This window comes from Larus michahellis, chromosome 4 (assembly GCF_964199755.1).
Source record: "Larus michahellis chromosome 4, bLarMic1.1, whole genome shotgun sequence".
NCBI classification, from domain to species: Eukaryota; Metazoa; Chordata; class Aves; order Charadriiformes; family Laridae; genus Larus; species Larus michahellis.
In genome coordinates, this window is record NC_133899.1 from 92,304,570 (window position 1) to 92,319,594 (window position 15,025).

Consider the following 15,025-nt stretch of genomic DNA (forward strand, 5'->3'; position numbering starts at 1 on the left):
AACTGTGCTTGACTCCGACTGTACCCCCATCCTGGGGCAAGGGGGTGATGTTTCTGGAGACTTGGTGTCCTCTTCCTCCTCTATGTGAGGCTGATGATATACCAGCTGAGGCTGAGGGACAGCCCTGGCTTGGATTTTGGGTCATGGCTAGCAGGAGCAGTTACTGCTCCCAGCCACTAACTGGGGACGCTCTGGGCCCTGGCTGGGTCCCTTGCGGGTGTCGGCGCAAGAGCGCTCGTTTGCGATGCAGTTCGTTTCCAGTTCTGGCCGTGGACTCCTTGCGATGCTGGATACTGTGACAGTTGCAGCCCTTTCCTTGCCCCAGGTGTTTCCTTGCCCCAGACAACCCAAAGAAACCCTTGTTTCTTTGAGCTGTTTGCAGAAGATGTGACCTTAGGTTATATGAGTCAGTTTGGTTTTTTTCATTGTTTTTTTTTTTTTTTCTCCTTTTTCCCTACCCTGCTTTACACCCCGAGCTCTATCTGCCAGACCTGTTGTGCTGAACTTTTGGTGTTTTAACCCTTTCAGCACTGAATTGAGCATGTCAGCCTCGCTCTATTCCCCAAAAGTCCAGTTTAGTCCCTAAACCCCCAGTTACCTTCTGCTCCCTTCCTTGCTGATGGTGATCTGTTCAGCTGCTTGCCTGTACCGACGCTGACATACAGATACAGCCATGGGTGTATCTCAGTCTTTGCCATCGTGGGTTTTTTCTCTCTCCTGATCTTTTTTTTTTTAATTTTTTTTTTTTGGTGGGTCGTCTGGTAAATCCGGCTCTCCGCCGCCTTTAGAGCGGAGGGCGCAGCTCTGGGGTCCCAGGGTGGGCTGTCGTCTGCTCTGGTGGAGCTTGGCTAAAGGCCTGGGAGTAGGTGCTGTTAGTGGGCTGCAATTCTGGTTTCCTGTGGCTTTTTCAAGTGCGTTGTGTGTGCTGTGGCCTTCGAGAATGCAGCACGTGTGTCTCTGAGCCGCCGTGGTGGCCCTGCCACGAACCCTGTGATGCTCCGGAGAGACTCGGACTGAGCTGTGAGCGCCGCCTTTCACCCCTTGGACCGAGAAAGGAGAGCCGGGTGTCGTGTGTTGGGTGTTTTCAAGGCAGAGTATTCAAGGTTGTCGGTGTTCGGCTGGGTTTTGAGACCTGTTCAAAGGACTTGTTGTGTCCTTGAGCTAACGGACGCGTGGCTGTAGTTTGGATGTGACCCACTAGCCCCCATGTCCAGTTGTACCTGGCAGATGAGCAAAAGCCCGTGCAGTCTGGTCAGAGCAAACAGCTTCCCCGAAGGCCTTGCTCCTTAAATCCTGCTGTCCTCTGAGGCTCAGAAGTATCCGGAGCTGCAGGACTCTCTCCCTCAGGATTATTAGCAGCCTCCCAAGTAGAGCCTGTGCTACAGGGCATCCTCGGGGCATGAATTCCTTGGTCACCAGACTGCAGTGGCTGGAGGAAACAGGACGAGTTCATCAAACTACAGCAAACTTCTACTTCCAAAACTTAGGTTTTCCTTAAAGGTGATGGAACTGGCAAATGCAGGTTGGCTTATAAATCCTGCAGAAAGGGGCAAGATGTTTCTAGCTAAACCTTTTAACTGGTGGGGCGACTGAAAAGCATGATGAGTGAAGGTCTAATTTTCAATATCGATAGCTTGTATGAAGAATACCTTATATTTTTTTTAAGGCAGGACAAGTTGTTACCAAGCTAGAGGTGAGAGGTGACCATCCACGCCTCTGTAACTCATGATGGGGGCTACAGATCCTATTTCAGTTGTGTTTCCTCTGTAAGCTTTGGTGTAGCTCCTTCCTCTAATAGCTTTTGTGTTGTTGCGCAATTGTAGCTGACTGTCCCAGAACAAAATTCTACTGGGGCTGTGTGTAAGTGCGGCCCTTCCCTTCTCTGCTCTTGTTCTGATGCTCCTGCCTTCCCTCCCAGCTCTCGGAGGCGTGATCCGTGCGGGATCCCTCGTGCTGCCCCCCAGACCTGCTGTTTCTCTTCATGCGCTAGTGGAGAACTACAACCTAATCCATTTTCAGTGATTTAAACTGAACAGAAAGAGCGCGTCCTCCACAGCGTCTTAGCCTCACGCTGGGACCGTCGGTCTGCAGCAGGTACCCTTACGTCACCAAGTGAGGTCATTAATGGACCTGGGATCTGGCCAGCAGGACCTCTGGGGAAAGACCTGCTCTAGAGAAGCACAAAACCAATGTGTTTTCAGCACTCGCCAACTCTGCCGCCATCACTACATAGTTGTCTTCCAGTTAGGCAGACGTTGTGGTACGGAAGGCTTTTGTGCTACCCGGGATCAGGACATGGCGTTTTCTCATCGTAGAGGCCAGACACACAGGTAGGGAGTGACCTGGCACCTTGATCTGCCTGTCAGATCAAATTGTCCCACCACCCTCTGCTAACCGGTGTCCCCAGGCCCACGGCAGCAGGCAAAGAGCAGGAAAATGCTGCCTTTTCCCAGTGTTTTATGTGGTGATCATGACTTCAGGATGTCCTATGTGTTGGGTCACGTGAAGAAATACGCTTCTCTATCCTGTCGTGAATTGGGCCTGGAGCCATCACGTGTTGGGACGTGACACTTTGGATGTGACAAAGATGTGCTTCCAGCTCCGTGGCAGGTGGGATTGTCCACCTGCTGAGACTCTAAACCGAGGCTGCATCAGGCATCTTGAATAGGAAGAGCATGTTGCCACCTCTGCCTCTCCTTAACCTTTCCAGCTTTGCCTCTCTCCCTTGGAAAGCTCCTGGTGACACCACGTCGCTGCCTTCTGAGCCGGTGACTGAGAGCTGCTCTCCAGTGGCTTAACTGGGAGGGCCTGGAGAAACCAAAAAGGCTTGTAGCACTGCCTCGGGAGAAGATCCGGCTTTGCAAAATGAGGTTGTGACCTGTTGCCTTGTAGCACTGATGTCTTGCTGAAAAATCTCCCTGTGTTTGGTGATGGCCTGGACTGGGGTTGTTGGAAAGATCATTGTCAAAGAGGGAACTTCTGAGAGGTCCCACTGTTTTTTGGCTGCTTCTGTCCATCACTTCTGACCCCTCTTGGGGTCGTTTCCCTCATTTAGGCGTCAGAGGAGCAGGGTGGTTCATGAGGCTCTGGCTTCAGAGCTCTCAGACCTGCTGCCGGCTGACTTGTGGGGAGCTGAGCCCACCTTTGAGCCATTCGCTTGCCACGGGGCCACCAAGCCCTGCGGCCTCAGTAACTGGCATGATTGGGTTATATTTGGGCTCTGCATGGAGATGTTGGAGCACCAAGTGCTGTAGAAACAAGAAGAGCTTCTCCTAAAAGTGTGGATGCTGTCTCCAGGACCTCATCTCAAAGGCTCTGGTCTGGCGCTGCCCATGTACCTGGGTCTCCCCATGGTCAGAGACATCTCCTCGCTCCCTCTGAACGCGTGTTACTCTCCTCGTCTGCCTGGGCTGCTCCTCCTGTGGGTCACATCTGCCCGAAACGTCCTCCGTGCCTCATGTTCTCCTTTCCCTGCCCCAGGAAATCTGCCAGCTGGAATCTGCTTTCCCAAGACAATTTCTTTCTCCAGGTGCTCGCATCTAAAAGAAGCGGAAAACATGTCAGCTCGCTGAAGCCCGGGGGATGCAAAAGCACCGATGAGCGCCCTTGGGAAGAGAGAGTGGTCCGAGGGCGTTCCACTCTCTCTCGGTGGCCATGGGGACAGCGCAGAGTTCCCCATTCTCTGCAGGGCAATGGGGCGCAGAGAGGAATTGGTGAGGAATGGGACCTGACTCCACAGGGATGGATGTGGAAGGCCAGGGTGGCCTGTGAGCTGTGCTGAAAAGGTCCCCCCACCTTGGTGGGACAGCAGCACTGGCCAGGTCAGATGAGACTAAAGCCAGGTGTGAAGCGCTGACCTCCATGCGTGGTGGTTCTCCCCATGCCTCTGCCAGCGGTGTGACGTTCACGAGATGCCTGATGCTTCCACAATTGCTGTCCAAATGGACATGCCAGAGACCCCTCTGCCCTCCTGCCCGACCGGCTGTCACCTCAGCGTGCCACCTGATGCACTTGACCTTGGCGATGTGACGGAGGAGCCACCCTGCACGTCCTCCACGCTGGCTGTCCCTGGTGCGATGCAGAGAGCAAGATCCATGGAGAGCCTGTGCCAGGGAGTGCCCGAGGTGGTGCCAGTCTGGAGTCAGGTGGCCCAGTGGCTTCCTGGGCTCTCCAGGGGCAGGAGAGACAAAAGCCGAGGCTGCCCACAGATGCTTTGGCTGCATCAAGAGCGGGGAGCGGTCGCTGTTCTCCAGTGCTGCTTTGGGGAACTTGCTTTATTTCAAGAGCTTCCTCCATTTTAATTGCGGTCGTCTGGAGGCGGGGTGCTGGGGGGGGGAAGTTGGGGTGTCTCAGGGAGGTGGGGCTGGCTGGGGAGACCTTGCTTCACCCGGAATGGGTTTGTCCCCCTCTAGCGGTTAGGTCACCGGTGGCTTTGGGACTACAGCTGCTCCCAAACTTTAGCTGACGGGATACTTGTCGGGGAGGGTTTGTGCATCCAGGTCGGGAGGGTGCAATCCCTGCAGCCCGCGTGTTTTGGGGGATGATTTCCCGCTCCCACACACACCTTGCCTTCATTTAAAAGCCCTTTCTCCCCGCTCACGCCGGCGCTGTCTCCTAGACCCAGGTGGGTTCCAGCAGGAACCCCCCAAAAAAACACTTCGGAGAAGACAAAAGAAGGGCGTCGGGGGAGGCTGGGCGTGAGCGGGGCTGGGGTGAGGGCTCTCCGCCGTGCTCTCCCCACGGCTTGCCCCGGCCCTGGGGACCCTGGCCCCCCGGCTTCTCCGATTGCGGCGGCGGAGGGAGGGAGGGAAGAAGGTGGGCCGCGCCGCTCTCGGGGGCCCCTGCGCCAATCCGTGCGGCGCCAACCGCCCGTCCCGGCCCCTCCCGGCTCTGCAGCAGAACGGCTCTGCCCTCTGCTCGTTCGCTCGCTTTTTTCTCTTCTGCCATCTTCCCGTTGCAAAGCATTGCTGGGAACCGCATGTGGGTGACGCAGCAGCATTGTTTCAGGCTCAGGAAGCTGCCGCTGCTGCCCAAGGGCTCCTCGGGAGGAGCACGAGGTTGCCAGTGCGGTTGCCGGAGCCCGGGAGGAACCGGGGGCTCTCGGGGCGGGGGGCACGGCTGCTCCCCCAACCATGTCCCCGAAGACCCGGGATCCGGCTCGGGTCCGCTCAGATTGAGCCAGCCCCTGGAGGTGTCTGGGGAGAGGGGGGGGCCCCGGCCCTCGCAGTGCGGGCACCGAGACAAAGAGGGCTCGGCAAACTTCGCCCCAGAGTCACGGCAGCTCCAGAGGCGCAAGGTCAGGCAGTTGGCAACGCTCGCGGGATGGGGAGGGGACGCGGGGACTCTCCGGACCCAGCCAGGGTGGGAGGGGACCGCGGCGGGGTGGGGGGGGACGGACCCTTACTTCCCTGGAGGGGGGTCCCTGGCTGGTGCTCGGGCTCGCTTCTCCCCTCCCCTTCCCTGGGGCGCGCTCGCTGGTGCCGAGTTCCTGGGGAAGCATGCGGTGAGCTCCCGGGGTACCCCCCGCCTTGTCCCCCCGGCACCATCCAGAGCGCGAGGGGTCAGAGAGGACGGAAGGGGCTGTCGCCCACCTCGACACCGAGCCAGATGCAGCCCCGAGACCCTGACGTCCCCTCCCGCCACCCCCTTAGCACCCCCGGCTCAGAGCGTGCCCTAGCCACCGCCACCCCCCGCGGTGCCCCGGCCAGGGGGGAGGCTGCAGTTAGCTGCCCACACGTATGTACTGGGGACACCCCCGCCCCCCACCTCCAGCCCCTGACCTTTTCTTTTCGGCGTGCGCTCGTGGGAAGGGCTGGCGGGGAGGCGGAAAGTCTGTAGGCAGCACCCTGCGCCGAGGGGAGGCTGCGGCTTCCTTCCGCCCGAGAAGGAACCGAGGGAGCCCCGGTAAGCCTGTACCGGGCCCGGGGAGCGCGCAGCCCCCACGGCGCAGGGGGGGACAACGCACCATCCGGCCCCTGCCCTGGCACGGCCTGGCAGCGGGAAGCACCGCCACGCGTTGGGGGATGCCGGCAGGAGGCTCCTGCCTTGCGTAGTCATGGCAACGCCGAGTAAATAAAGCACCTTTGCAACTGGCAAATTCGGTAGGGAATGGGCCGCTGGGGAGAGGGCTGCGATGGAGGAGCTGGGGGGACAAAAGGGACAGGGTGACTACAGGGAGTCCCCATCCACCGAGAGCGAGGGTGCCCGGAGGGCAGCGTGCCGGTCCGGTGGGGGCCGAGGCATCTCTCATGCCAAAAGCTAAACCCCAAGGCAAGTGCCGGGGAGCAGCTTTTTGGCTACCTGGCAGCTTGCCCCAGGGCTGCTGGGTCACCGCGTCCTGCCGCCGCTGCACCCCGCAGCTACCCCACACCCGGGGACCACCGCGGGGAGAGACGGAGGGACCCTCGTGCTTCGCCCCCCACCGTAAATCCCCCTGGATTGCAAAAGCTTGGCACTCTCCCCCCCCTGCCACCGCAGAGAGCGGGGCCTGGAGGCTGAAAGGCGGCTGATGAAAGCGCTCGTGCAGATCGACTCGACGGAGCTTGTCTGCCTAACGTGGGGAGGGATCGTTGCTGGCGGGCGTGGGTAGAAGGAGGGCTCCTTCCCAGCCGCCTTTGAAGCGTGCTGGCCTTGGCATCTGGTCGGAGCCCGCCTCGCTGGCGGGAGCCTTTTTTCGCTCTGCTCCCACCTGTGCTTTTTGTCTCTTATTTTTTATTTTTTTTTTTTCTTCACCCTCCCTCTCTCTCCATTAGCTGCTGCTAGAAGAATACGCGAACAGCGACCCCAAACTGGCACTTACAGGCATCCCCATCGTCCAGTGGCCCAAGAGAGATAAGGTAGGAGCTGCCGGGAGCGCAGCTGGGCGGGCGTCGCGTGTGGTTGAGCTGGGGACCTGCCACCGCGGTGTGGTGGCATCGCTTCCGTACCTGCCACGGAGGCTGGAGCCGACGGGCAGAAATGGGGCAGTGCAGAGGGGCATGGCGCGCAAACGCCTCCATAGCACCGCGGGCAAACCTGTTCGCTGGCAGTGGTGGAGGTCTCCCACCATGCCGGTCACCAGCCGATGGGTGGTAACTAGGTCAGCCCCAGCTGCTCCATGTTCTCCAGCCCCTCAGTCATGCTCAGAGGAGCCGGAGCCCTGCTTTTGGTGGGACGATCCTCTAAAGCGAGCTCTCTGGCTTGACAAGGGGGTCCTGGGTGGTATTGTGTGTCAGGGGAGCCTGTTGCTGTTGCGTTTCCCGAGAGATGAAGAGCGAGGTGTTGGGCGTTGATGATCAGCATCCGCCCTGCCTCTTCGGTGGGCCCGGCCCCTCGCTGCCTGGTCCCAGCCCCTGCCAGCACGATGCCCGCGCTGTAGCGTTGCCTTTTGCAACCCAAAGGAAGGCAGCTCCCTCTTGGGGGTCTCAACCTGCAGATAGCCGGTAGAAACCTTTCCCTTTTTCTCGGGGAAAGGACCTTTCAGCGCTCCCGTGCCCTCCCTTCCCCAGCTGTGCTCGTAACCCAGGGCCCAAAGCTGGGGCACGGCCCAGGCTGCGCTCGCTGGGCTGATGGAGGCGAGGAGCCGCTGGCTGGCCGGACTTCCCCTCCGCAGGCTGCCTTCCCCTGGCCCAGCAGGACGGCTCCCATAGGTCACTGCTTCCTTCCTGCCGGGAGACGGGCTCACGGGCAGGCGTATGGGAAGAGCAGGACCCCACCGCACTGGGAAGGGTGGGTAACACCCCGTCTGGGTGTCTGCAGACAAACAAGCCTCTCGGATTGCCCTTTGGAGGTGCCTGTCTCTACCTGCCTGCCCTGCCCAAGGGGATCCAGCGTGATTTCCTGGTCCTTCAGCAGCACAAGCGTCTCGGGCAGCTTTTCTGGGAGAAAAGACCGGGAGATGTCTGCACACTTCGGATGCAGCGCTCAGATGCTTGGCGCATCCCCGACCCTGTCCTTGTACTGGGTTTTTTTGGGTGCCTGCCCTTCCCCGAGCCCATCAGCTGGAGTGCACACGCCATCACGGCCGATCCCAGAAGGATGCTGTGAGGGCTGGTGGAACGTGTGGTGGCAGGTGTCTGCTGGAGAGCTGTGCTGTCCCACCGGCGCTGTGAACAGCGGTGCTTGGGTGTTCCCCAAAGAGTGACCGGAATGCTCATGTCAGAGCTGAGCCCCGTCCCCGTGCGCAGCTGGCGGAGGGACTTGGGTGGCACAGAGAGAGGACAACCTTTCCGGTTCCCCAGGTGGACTTTGTCATTCCTTGCCTCAGAAGGAAGGAGTGGCTGATTTGGAGCACCGTGATGCTTTTCGGACTCAGCAGCCCTCTTCAGACCCATTTCTGCTTCCTGATGGGGCGGTGGGAGGATGGGAGAGCTCTTGGTATGGGGTGGCGAAGGCTGAACGAGGGTGCTGGAGGAGAAGCTGTCCGGGGCAGTGCCGATACGGGTTCCTTTGTCTGCAGAGAGGTGAGGGAGCCGGGGATCAGAGGCTTTCTCATCCAAGCCGAACGTTTCACTCATCTCACACCACTTCTCTCTATTTTTATCGCCAGCTAAAGCTCCAGGCCCGGCTGAGGGTGCGCCTGCCCACCATCCCCATCACCAAGCCTCACACCATGAAGCCAACCCCTCGCCCGACACCCGTCAGGCCTACGGTCTCTCCCATCGTGTCAGGCGCCAGGCGGAGGCGGGTGCGGTGCCGAAAATGCAAGGCTTGCATGCAGGGCGAGTGTGGCATGTGCCACTATTGCAGGGACATGAAGAAGTTTGGTGGGCCTGGCCGCATGAAGCAGTCCTGCGTCCTCCGGCAATGCTTAGCGGTGAGTCTGCGGCCTGATCCTCTTCTCAGAAGTCTTCTGCAGCCTGGCAGCGACTCTGTGTGGCCGATCGGGGTCAGACAGAGAGGGGCGGTGACCGAGTTTGATTCCTGGGGGATAGTTGGCCCCTTCGCTTGCACTTTTGGGGCGCATTAAAAAGAGTGTGGCCAGCAGATTGAGAGAGGTCGTCCTCCCCCTCTGCCCTGCCCTGGTGAGGCCGCATCAGGAGTACTGGGTCCAGTTCTGGGCTCCCCAGTTCAAGAAGGACTGGAGAGAGTCCAGCGGTGGGCTACGAAGATGATCGAGGGAATGTAGGATGAGGAAAGGCTTAGACACCTGGGTCTGTTTAGCCTGGAGAGGAGAAGACTGGGAGGGGATCTTGTCAGTATCTCAAGGGCGGGTGTCAAGAGGATGGGGACAGGCTCTTTTCAGCGGTGCCCAGCGACAGGACAAAGGGCGATGGGCACAAGCTGGAACACAGGAAACTCCCATCTAAACATGAGGAAAAACTTTACTTTGAGGGTGGCGGAGCGCTGGAACAGGCTGCCCAGAGAGACTGTGGAGTCTCCGTCTCTGGAGATACTCAAAGCCCACCTCAATGTGTTCCTGTCCAGCCTGCTCTAGGTGAACCTGCTCTGTCAGGTGGTCGGATTAGATGGTCTCCAAAGGTCCCTTCCAACCCCTACAATTCTGTGTTTCCCCATGATTCAAGCAATGGTGGAGAGAAGGAGGAAAGGGAGAAGGCTGTCTCCCCTTGCCCTGGTTTCACCCCTGCTTTCCTTTGTAGCCCAGGCTGCCTCACTCGGTCACGTGTGCACTTTGCGGGGAGGTGGATCAGAACGAAGACTCGCAGGACTTTGAGAAGAAGCTCATGGAGTGCTGTATCTGCAACGAGATTGTTCACCCTGGCTGCCTGCAGGTGAGCGGCGCGGGCGCTGGCGCAGGGGGAGCTGGGCTGTGGGGAAGGACTGCTGCTGACTGCCCTCTTCTCTTCGCAGATGGATGGGGAAGGGCTGCTCAACGACGAGCTCCCCAACTGCTGGGAGTGCCCCAAATGCTACCAGGGTGACGATGCAGAGAAGGGCCAGGTAGGAGGCGAGCTGTGCTGTGGCGGGGCAGGATGAGGGGGAACCGTTTTAAACTGGAAGAGGGGAGATTGAGATGAGATCTGAGGCAGAAATTCTTGGCTGTGAGGGTGGTGAGCCCCTGGCCCAGGCTGCCCAGAGAAGCTGTGGCTGCCCCATCCCTGGAGGGGTTCAAGGCCAGGTTGGATGGGGCTTGGAGCAACCTGGGCTGGTGGGAGGTGTCCCTGCCCAGGGCAGGGGGTGGCACTGGGTGGGCTTTAAGGTCCCTTTCAACCCAAACCATTCTAAACCATTCTGTGATGCATGTCCTCCATCCGCAGCATCCTGATAGGCAGTGTTCAGCCAGGCCGGGCTGCACAAGTGGGATGGAGGGCAGGCAGGCACCAGTGCAATCCAGGGGACCAGTTGGGCAGTGGCTGGTGAGAGTGGGAGTCATTGGAGGTGCAGCACAGCAGCACTTGGGGGCCCGGCAGCATCCTGCCACAGTCTGGTCCTGGGTTCCTGCCGGGGGGTGAGCTGACACCCCCCAGCACTCTGTCCCTGGCTCCCAGAGAGCCCATCAGCAGGCCAAGGCCGGGCTCCTGCCGAAGCGGCAGCTGAGTTCCTCTGCTGGGCAGCAAACGGACTGCGTGCGGCAACAGCTGGCCCTCTGGCGATGGCCAGTGCTGCCCAGGACACCGGCCTACGGCTGGCGCATCGCCTGTAGGACCGTGCCCGCTGCCGTGGATGGAAGCGCGGCAGCTAAGGCAAGCCAGGGCAGGGAACAGCCTCCCTGGGGCACCTTCACCTTCTCGGGGGTGATGTGCATGCTCGGGGTGCACATCTGCCTGGCTCCTGGGTCCCCCAGCACTTGGAGCGGATGTGATGAGCACCCCTTGTCCCCACGGTGTCTTGTGCTGAGCTGTGATCCTGAGACTTTCCACTGCAAGAGACGAGAGACTGTCAGGCACGGAGTGGAAGCCACCCCCAACCTCAGGGGACACCCCCTTTGTGGAGGGGGGAAGGAAAATGTTGGTTGCTGGTGTGTGTGTGTGGGGAGGACTCCGGTCCTGGTGGTACTGGGCACTGCTGGTGCAGACCCTGCTGGCACCGTGCGTGTTGTCCTGGGGAAGAGGAGAGGGGGGGCCCACCGTGGCTCCATCCCCGCTAACCTGCCACCCCAATTCCCCGCAGAAACGGAAGGTGGAGGAGAGCGACGACGACACGGCGCAAGCCAAGGTGCTGCGGCCCCTGCGGAGTTGCGAGGAGCCCCTGACCCCCCCGCCCAACTCGCCCACCCCCATGCTGCAGCTGATCCACGACCCAGCGTCACCGCGAGGTGTGGTGACGCGCTCGTCCCCGGGAGCCGGCCCCAGCGACCACCACAGCGCCAGCAGAGACGAGCGCTTCAAGCGACGGCAGCTGCTGCGGCTCCAGGCCACCGAGCGAACCATGGTGCGGGAGAAGGAGAACAACCCCAGCGGCAAGAAGGAGCTGTCGGAGGTGGAGAAGGCCAAGCTCCACGGCTCCTACCTCACCGTGACGCTTCAACGCCCCACCAAAGACGTCCACGGCACTTCTATCGTCCCCAAGCTGCAAGCCATCACGGCCTCCTCCACCAACCTGCAGCACTCCCCCCGCGTGGTCATGCGCCATGCGCCTGCCAGGATGCCCCTGCGGGGCGGCGGGGAGGAGGAGGCGGCCGCCGAGGAGGATGAGGAGGAAGAGGAGGAGGAGGACGAGAACGCGGAGGAGGGGGGGGCGGCCAGGCTAAACGGCCGAGGGGGCCGGGCGCAGGAGGGCGAGGAGAGCTGGATGCAACGCGAGGTGTGGATGTCCGTCTTCCGCTACCTCACTCGCAGGGAGCTCTGCGAGTGCATGCGGGTGTGCAAGACCTGGTACAAGTGGTGAGTCTGGGGACACGTGGTGACGGCTGGGGACGGGGGGGGGACGGGACACACAGCCAGGCCTGCCCCTGTCCTGGCCTCTGGACCGGGCATGGCCGCACCGAGCCTTGTGCCTGATGGGCAGCCGGAGAGAAGCCGGGGGGGAAAGGATCTCGCCTCGATGTCCTCCCTTTGCTCCCCGGAGCTGGCATTGCCGGGCAGCGTTGTCCTCGGACCCCGCTGGCTGCTGCCTCTGCCATATGTACACCGGTCTTTATCGTCCCTTTCCTCCTGTCCCTTCTGTTGGGAGACGGTGGCAGGCTGTGCTGTCACCTGAGCACCTGTGTCCCCTGCCGCGTCCTTGCGAGGTGCCGCTGCCCTTTCCTCGCCTGCCACCCAGCACGGTCCTTGCTTTTCCCTGCCTCCCGTCCTGCCTTGGCCTCCCAGCAGGCTGGGATGGGTTTGCTAGCTGGAAATGCCTCGGGGGGATGGTGGGGGGAGGTGGTGGCAGGCCTGAAGACAATGCTGGCAGCGGGACAGCTGTGGATGGAGGGCTTGGGAACAGACGGGGACTGGAAACTAGGAGGTTTCTAACCGCTGAGCAGCGGGAATGGCACAACGGGAAAGGACTGGCCCGCTTTGATCAGCGGCTGGTGGGAACGGTGGGACGGTGGCCCAGCATCCCCTCACCTGCCACTGCTGTGGCATCTTCAGGGGCACAGCTGAGCTGCCATGGGATCTCCCGTGGGAGAGGGAGGGGTTTTTGCCACCTCTGGGCTCTGTCGCAGCTCCTGAGGCCGTGGGGTGGGACCAGGCCGAGTGTTTTGCCTGCTGGGAGCCAGGATGCTGGAGATCTTCGCCCTGGCAGGAGGAGCACCCGGAAGGGGGCGGCGGGGGGGCCGGGCAAGCAGGCAGACAGCTGCGACTCGGAGTCTTGTTACATGGCAGCAAAAGCCCGCTGGGGCCGTACTGGGCAACCTTGGTGGCCAGGCAGCCTCAGAAACTTCCCCGTGGCCATGCCAGGGCTGCTCTCCTCCCCGAAGCCGAGCAACCCGCTGGCCGTCTCTTGTGTGTCCCCCCCGCCACCACTCTCGGGGGCTCAGCTTTCAGCCTTGTCCTCGTTCCCCAGGTGCTGTGACAAGAGATTGTGGACGAAGATAGATTTAAGCAGGTGCAAGTCCATCACCCCCCAGGCGTTGAGCGGCATCATCAAAAGACAGCCGGTCAGCCTTGACCTCAGCTGGACCAATATCTCCAAAAAACAGCTAACGTGGCTCGTCAACAGGCTGCCAGGTGAGGGTGAGCTGGAGGGGGTGGTGGTGGGGGGGGATGTCACCAGCCTGCCCCGAGGCTTCCTGACGGCTGCAGTAGAGCGAGAGATGGGTTCTGCACCCTGGTACCCACCGGCTTGAAAAAATCCTGGGTGCCTGGATCCCGGCACCCGGCGCTGGGTGGTGTGGTCGGTTGGTCGATGGTGTGGGATGACGGTGATGTGGTTTCCCACGGCTGTCTCCTAACCTTTCCTTCGGGGCGCCCGGCTCCCCTTCCCACCCCAGGCAGGGTGGGGAACTGCTTCCTCGCGTTCCTGGATGAAGAAGGCTGAGATCTGGGATATTTCGGAGCTTCCCAAGCCTGTCTGACTTGTTAACGTCTCTTCCCTTCTCCCGGCAGGTTTGAAAGACCTCATCTTAGCGGGCTGTTCCTGGTCTGCGGTCTGTGCTCTCAGTACCTCCAGCTGCCCCCTTCTCAGGACCCTCGATCTTCGGTGGGCAGTAGGAATCAAGGACCCTCAGATCCGGGACTTACTCACGCCTCCAACAGACAAACCCAGTAAGCTGTTGGCCAGGCTGGGGCGGCAGGGAGTCGGAGGAGAGCGGCGAGGCGATTGCCGGATCTGGAATACCCGGACGCTCAGCTTCTCCTTTCCTTTTGCAGGTCAGGACAATCGCAGCAAACTCCGCAACATGATCGATTTCCGGCTCGCCGGCCTGGACATCACCGACGCCACGCTGCGGCTGATCATCCGCCATATGCCCTTGCTCTCCCGCCTCGACCTCAGCCACTGCAACCACCTTACGGACCAGTCGGCCAACCTCCTCACGGCCGTGGGCTCCTCCACGCGCAATTCCCTCACCGAGCTCAACATGGCAGGTGGGTACGAGGCTCTGGGTGGCCCTGGTTGGTCTTGCCGGCGTTAAGTGGCTTCCTCTGCCCTCCCAGCTCTGGTTTCGTGGAGGCCTTGCAGCTCGCTCTTCATCCCTGGAGGGGTTCAAGGCCAGGTTGGACGGGGCTTGGAGCAACCTGGGCTGGCGGGAGGTGTCCCTGCCCGTGGGGTGGAACTAGATGATCTTCAAGGTCCCGTCTAACCAGAACCCTTCTGATTCTTCCTCTCCTCTCCCCGCAGGCTGCAATAAGCTGACGGACCAGGCCTTGCTGTACCTGCGCCGCATCTCCAACGTCACCCTCATCGACCTGCGAGGTTGCAAACAGATCACCCGCAAAGCCTGTGAGCACTTCATCTCGGACCTGTCCATCAACAGCCTCTACTGCCTGTCCGATGAGAAGCTGATCCAAAAAATCAGCTAGAGACCCTCCCCGGGGCAGACTGAGGAGAAGGAAAAGAGCCCATCCCACCCCTCTCGGAGAACCGCTCCTCCGCCTCCCCGCCTTGCCCTCTGTGTCCTGCCGTTGCCTCCCATCTGACTCGGCAGGCAGGGCCGCTGCTGGCCTGGCTCCACCGTCCTTCCTCCTCCTCCTCCTCCTCCTCCTCCTCTTCCTCCTCCTCCTTCCCCGGGACTTTCTGCCGATGAAGATGGTCCCGCCAGGCTGGCCAGTACCAGAGGAGGAACGGGCAAATGGCCGGGAGCCTGGGCCCGGAGGCTGGCCGCTTCCAAGGCGGAGGTTGGAATAGAGATCTCTGTGCGGAGAAATGGGGCACCCTCTTCCTCCCCCCCGCCCCCCAACCCAACACACACACCACCCCACCCCCCCCCAGCTTTTCCCCTCCTCCCCGTCGTCTCCTTGCCTTGAAACACTTGTCACTTCCCCGTTAGCACAAAGCTTTTGAGGGTCAAGGTCTCCCCAAGGAAGCGGGAGCAGAGCTGGAACAAACCCCTCCTTGCCACCACCGCCGCGCTCTCAGCCCCCCCGCCGACCCTTTCCCTCCTCCCTATCGAAGCGGGGAGGGGGCTGCGATGGAGCCCCCCCCCTTCTCCCACCGCTCTCCTGCATCTTTTTAGTCTGGAGGGCCGGGGTGTCACGGGTTCTCCGGCCAGACGCTGGCC

The 15,025-nt window shown here is 60.9% G+C and overlaps 1 protein-coding gene across 2 annotated transcripts in view; it reads left to right on the top strand.

The window, feature by feature from the left end:
* KDM2A (lysine demethylase 2A) overlaps positions 1 to 14,704 on the top strand; it is a 51,514-nt gene extending 36,810 nt beyond the window's left edge. Inside the window, exons 14-22 of one of the 2 annotated variants that reach the window (XM_074586442.1) lie at positions 6,753 to 6,836; positions 8,528 to 8,794; positions 9,579 to 9,710; positions 9,790 to 9,879; positions 11,050 to 11,762; positions 12,871 to 13,034; positions 13,413 to 13,571; positions 13,677 to 13,892; positions 14,146 to 14,704. In XM_074586442.1, coding sequence (XP_074442543.1) covers positions 6,753 to 6,836; positions 8,528 to 8,794; positions 9,579 to 9,710; positions 9,790 to 9,879; positions 11,050 to 11,762; positions 12,871 to 13,034; positions 13,413 to 13,571; positions 13,677 to 13,892; positions 14,146 to 14,327 — 2,007 coding nt within the window. In that variant the 3' untranslated portion in view covers positions 14,328 to 14,704. Of the gene's footprint in view, positions 1 to 6,752; positions 6,837 to 8,527; positions 8,795 to 9,578; positions 9,711 to 9,789; positions 9,880 to 11,049; positions 11,763 to 12,870; positions 13,035 to 13,412; positions 13,893 to 14,145 lie in introns of both variants that reach the window. The other variant, XM_074586441.1, reaches the window with a different exon arrangement.
* Positions 14,705 to 15,025: the final 321 nt, after the last annotated feature.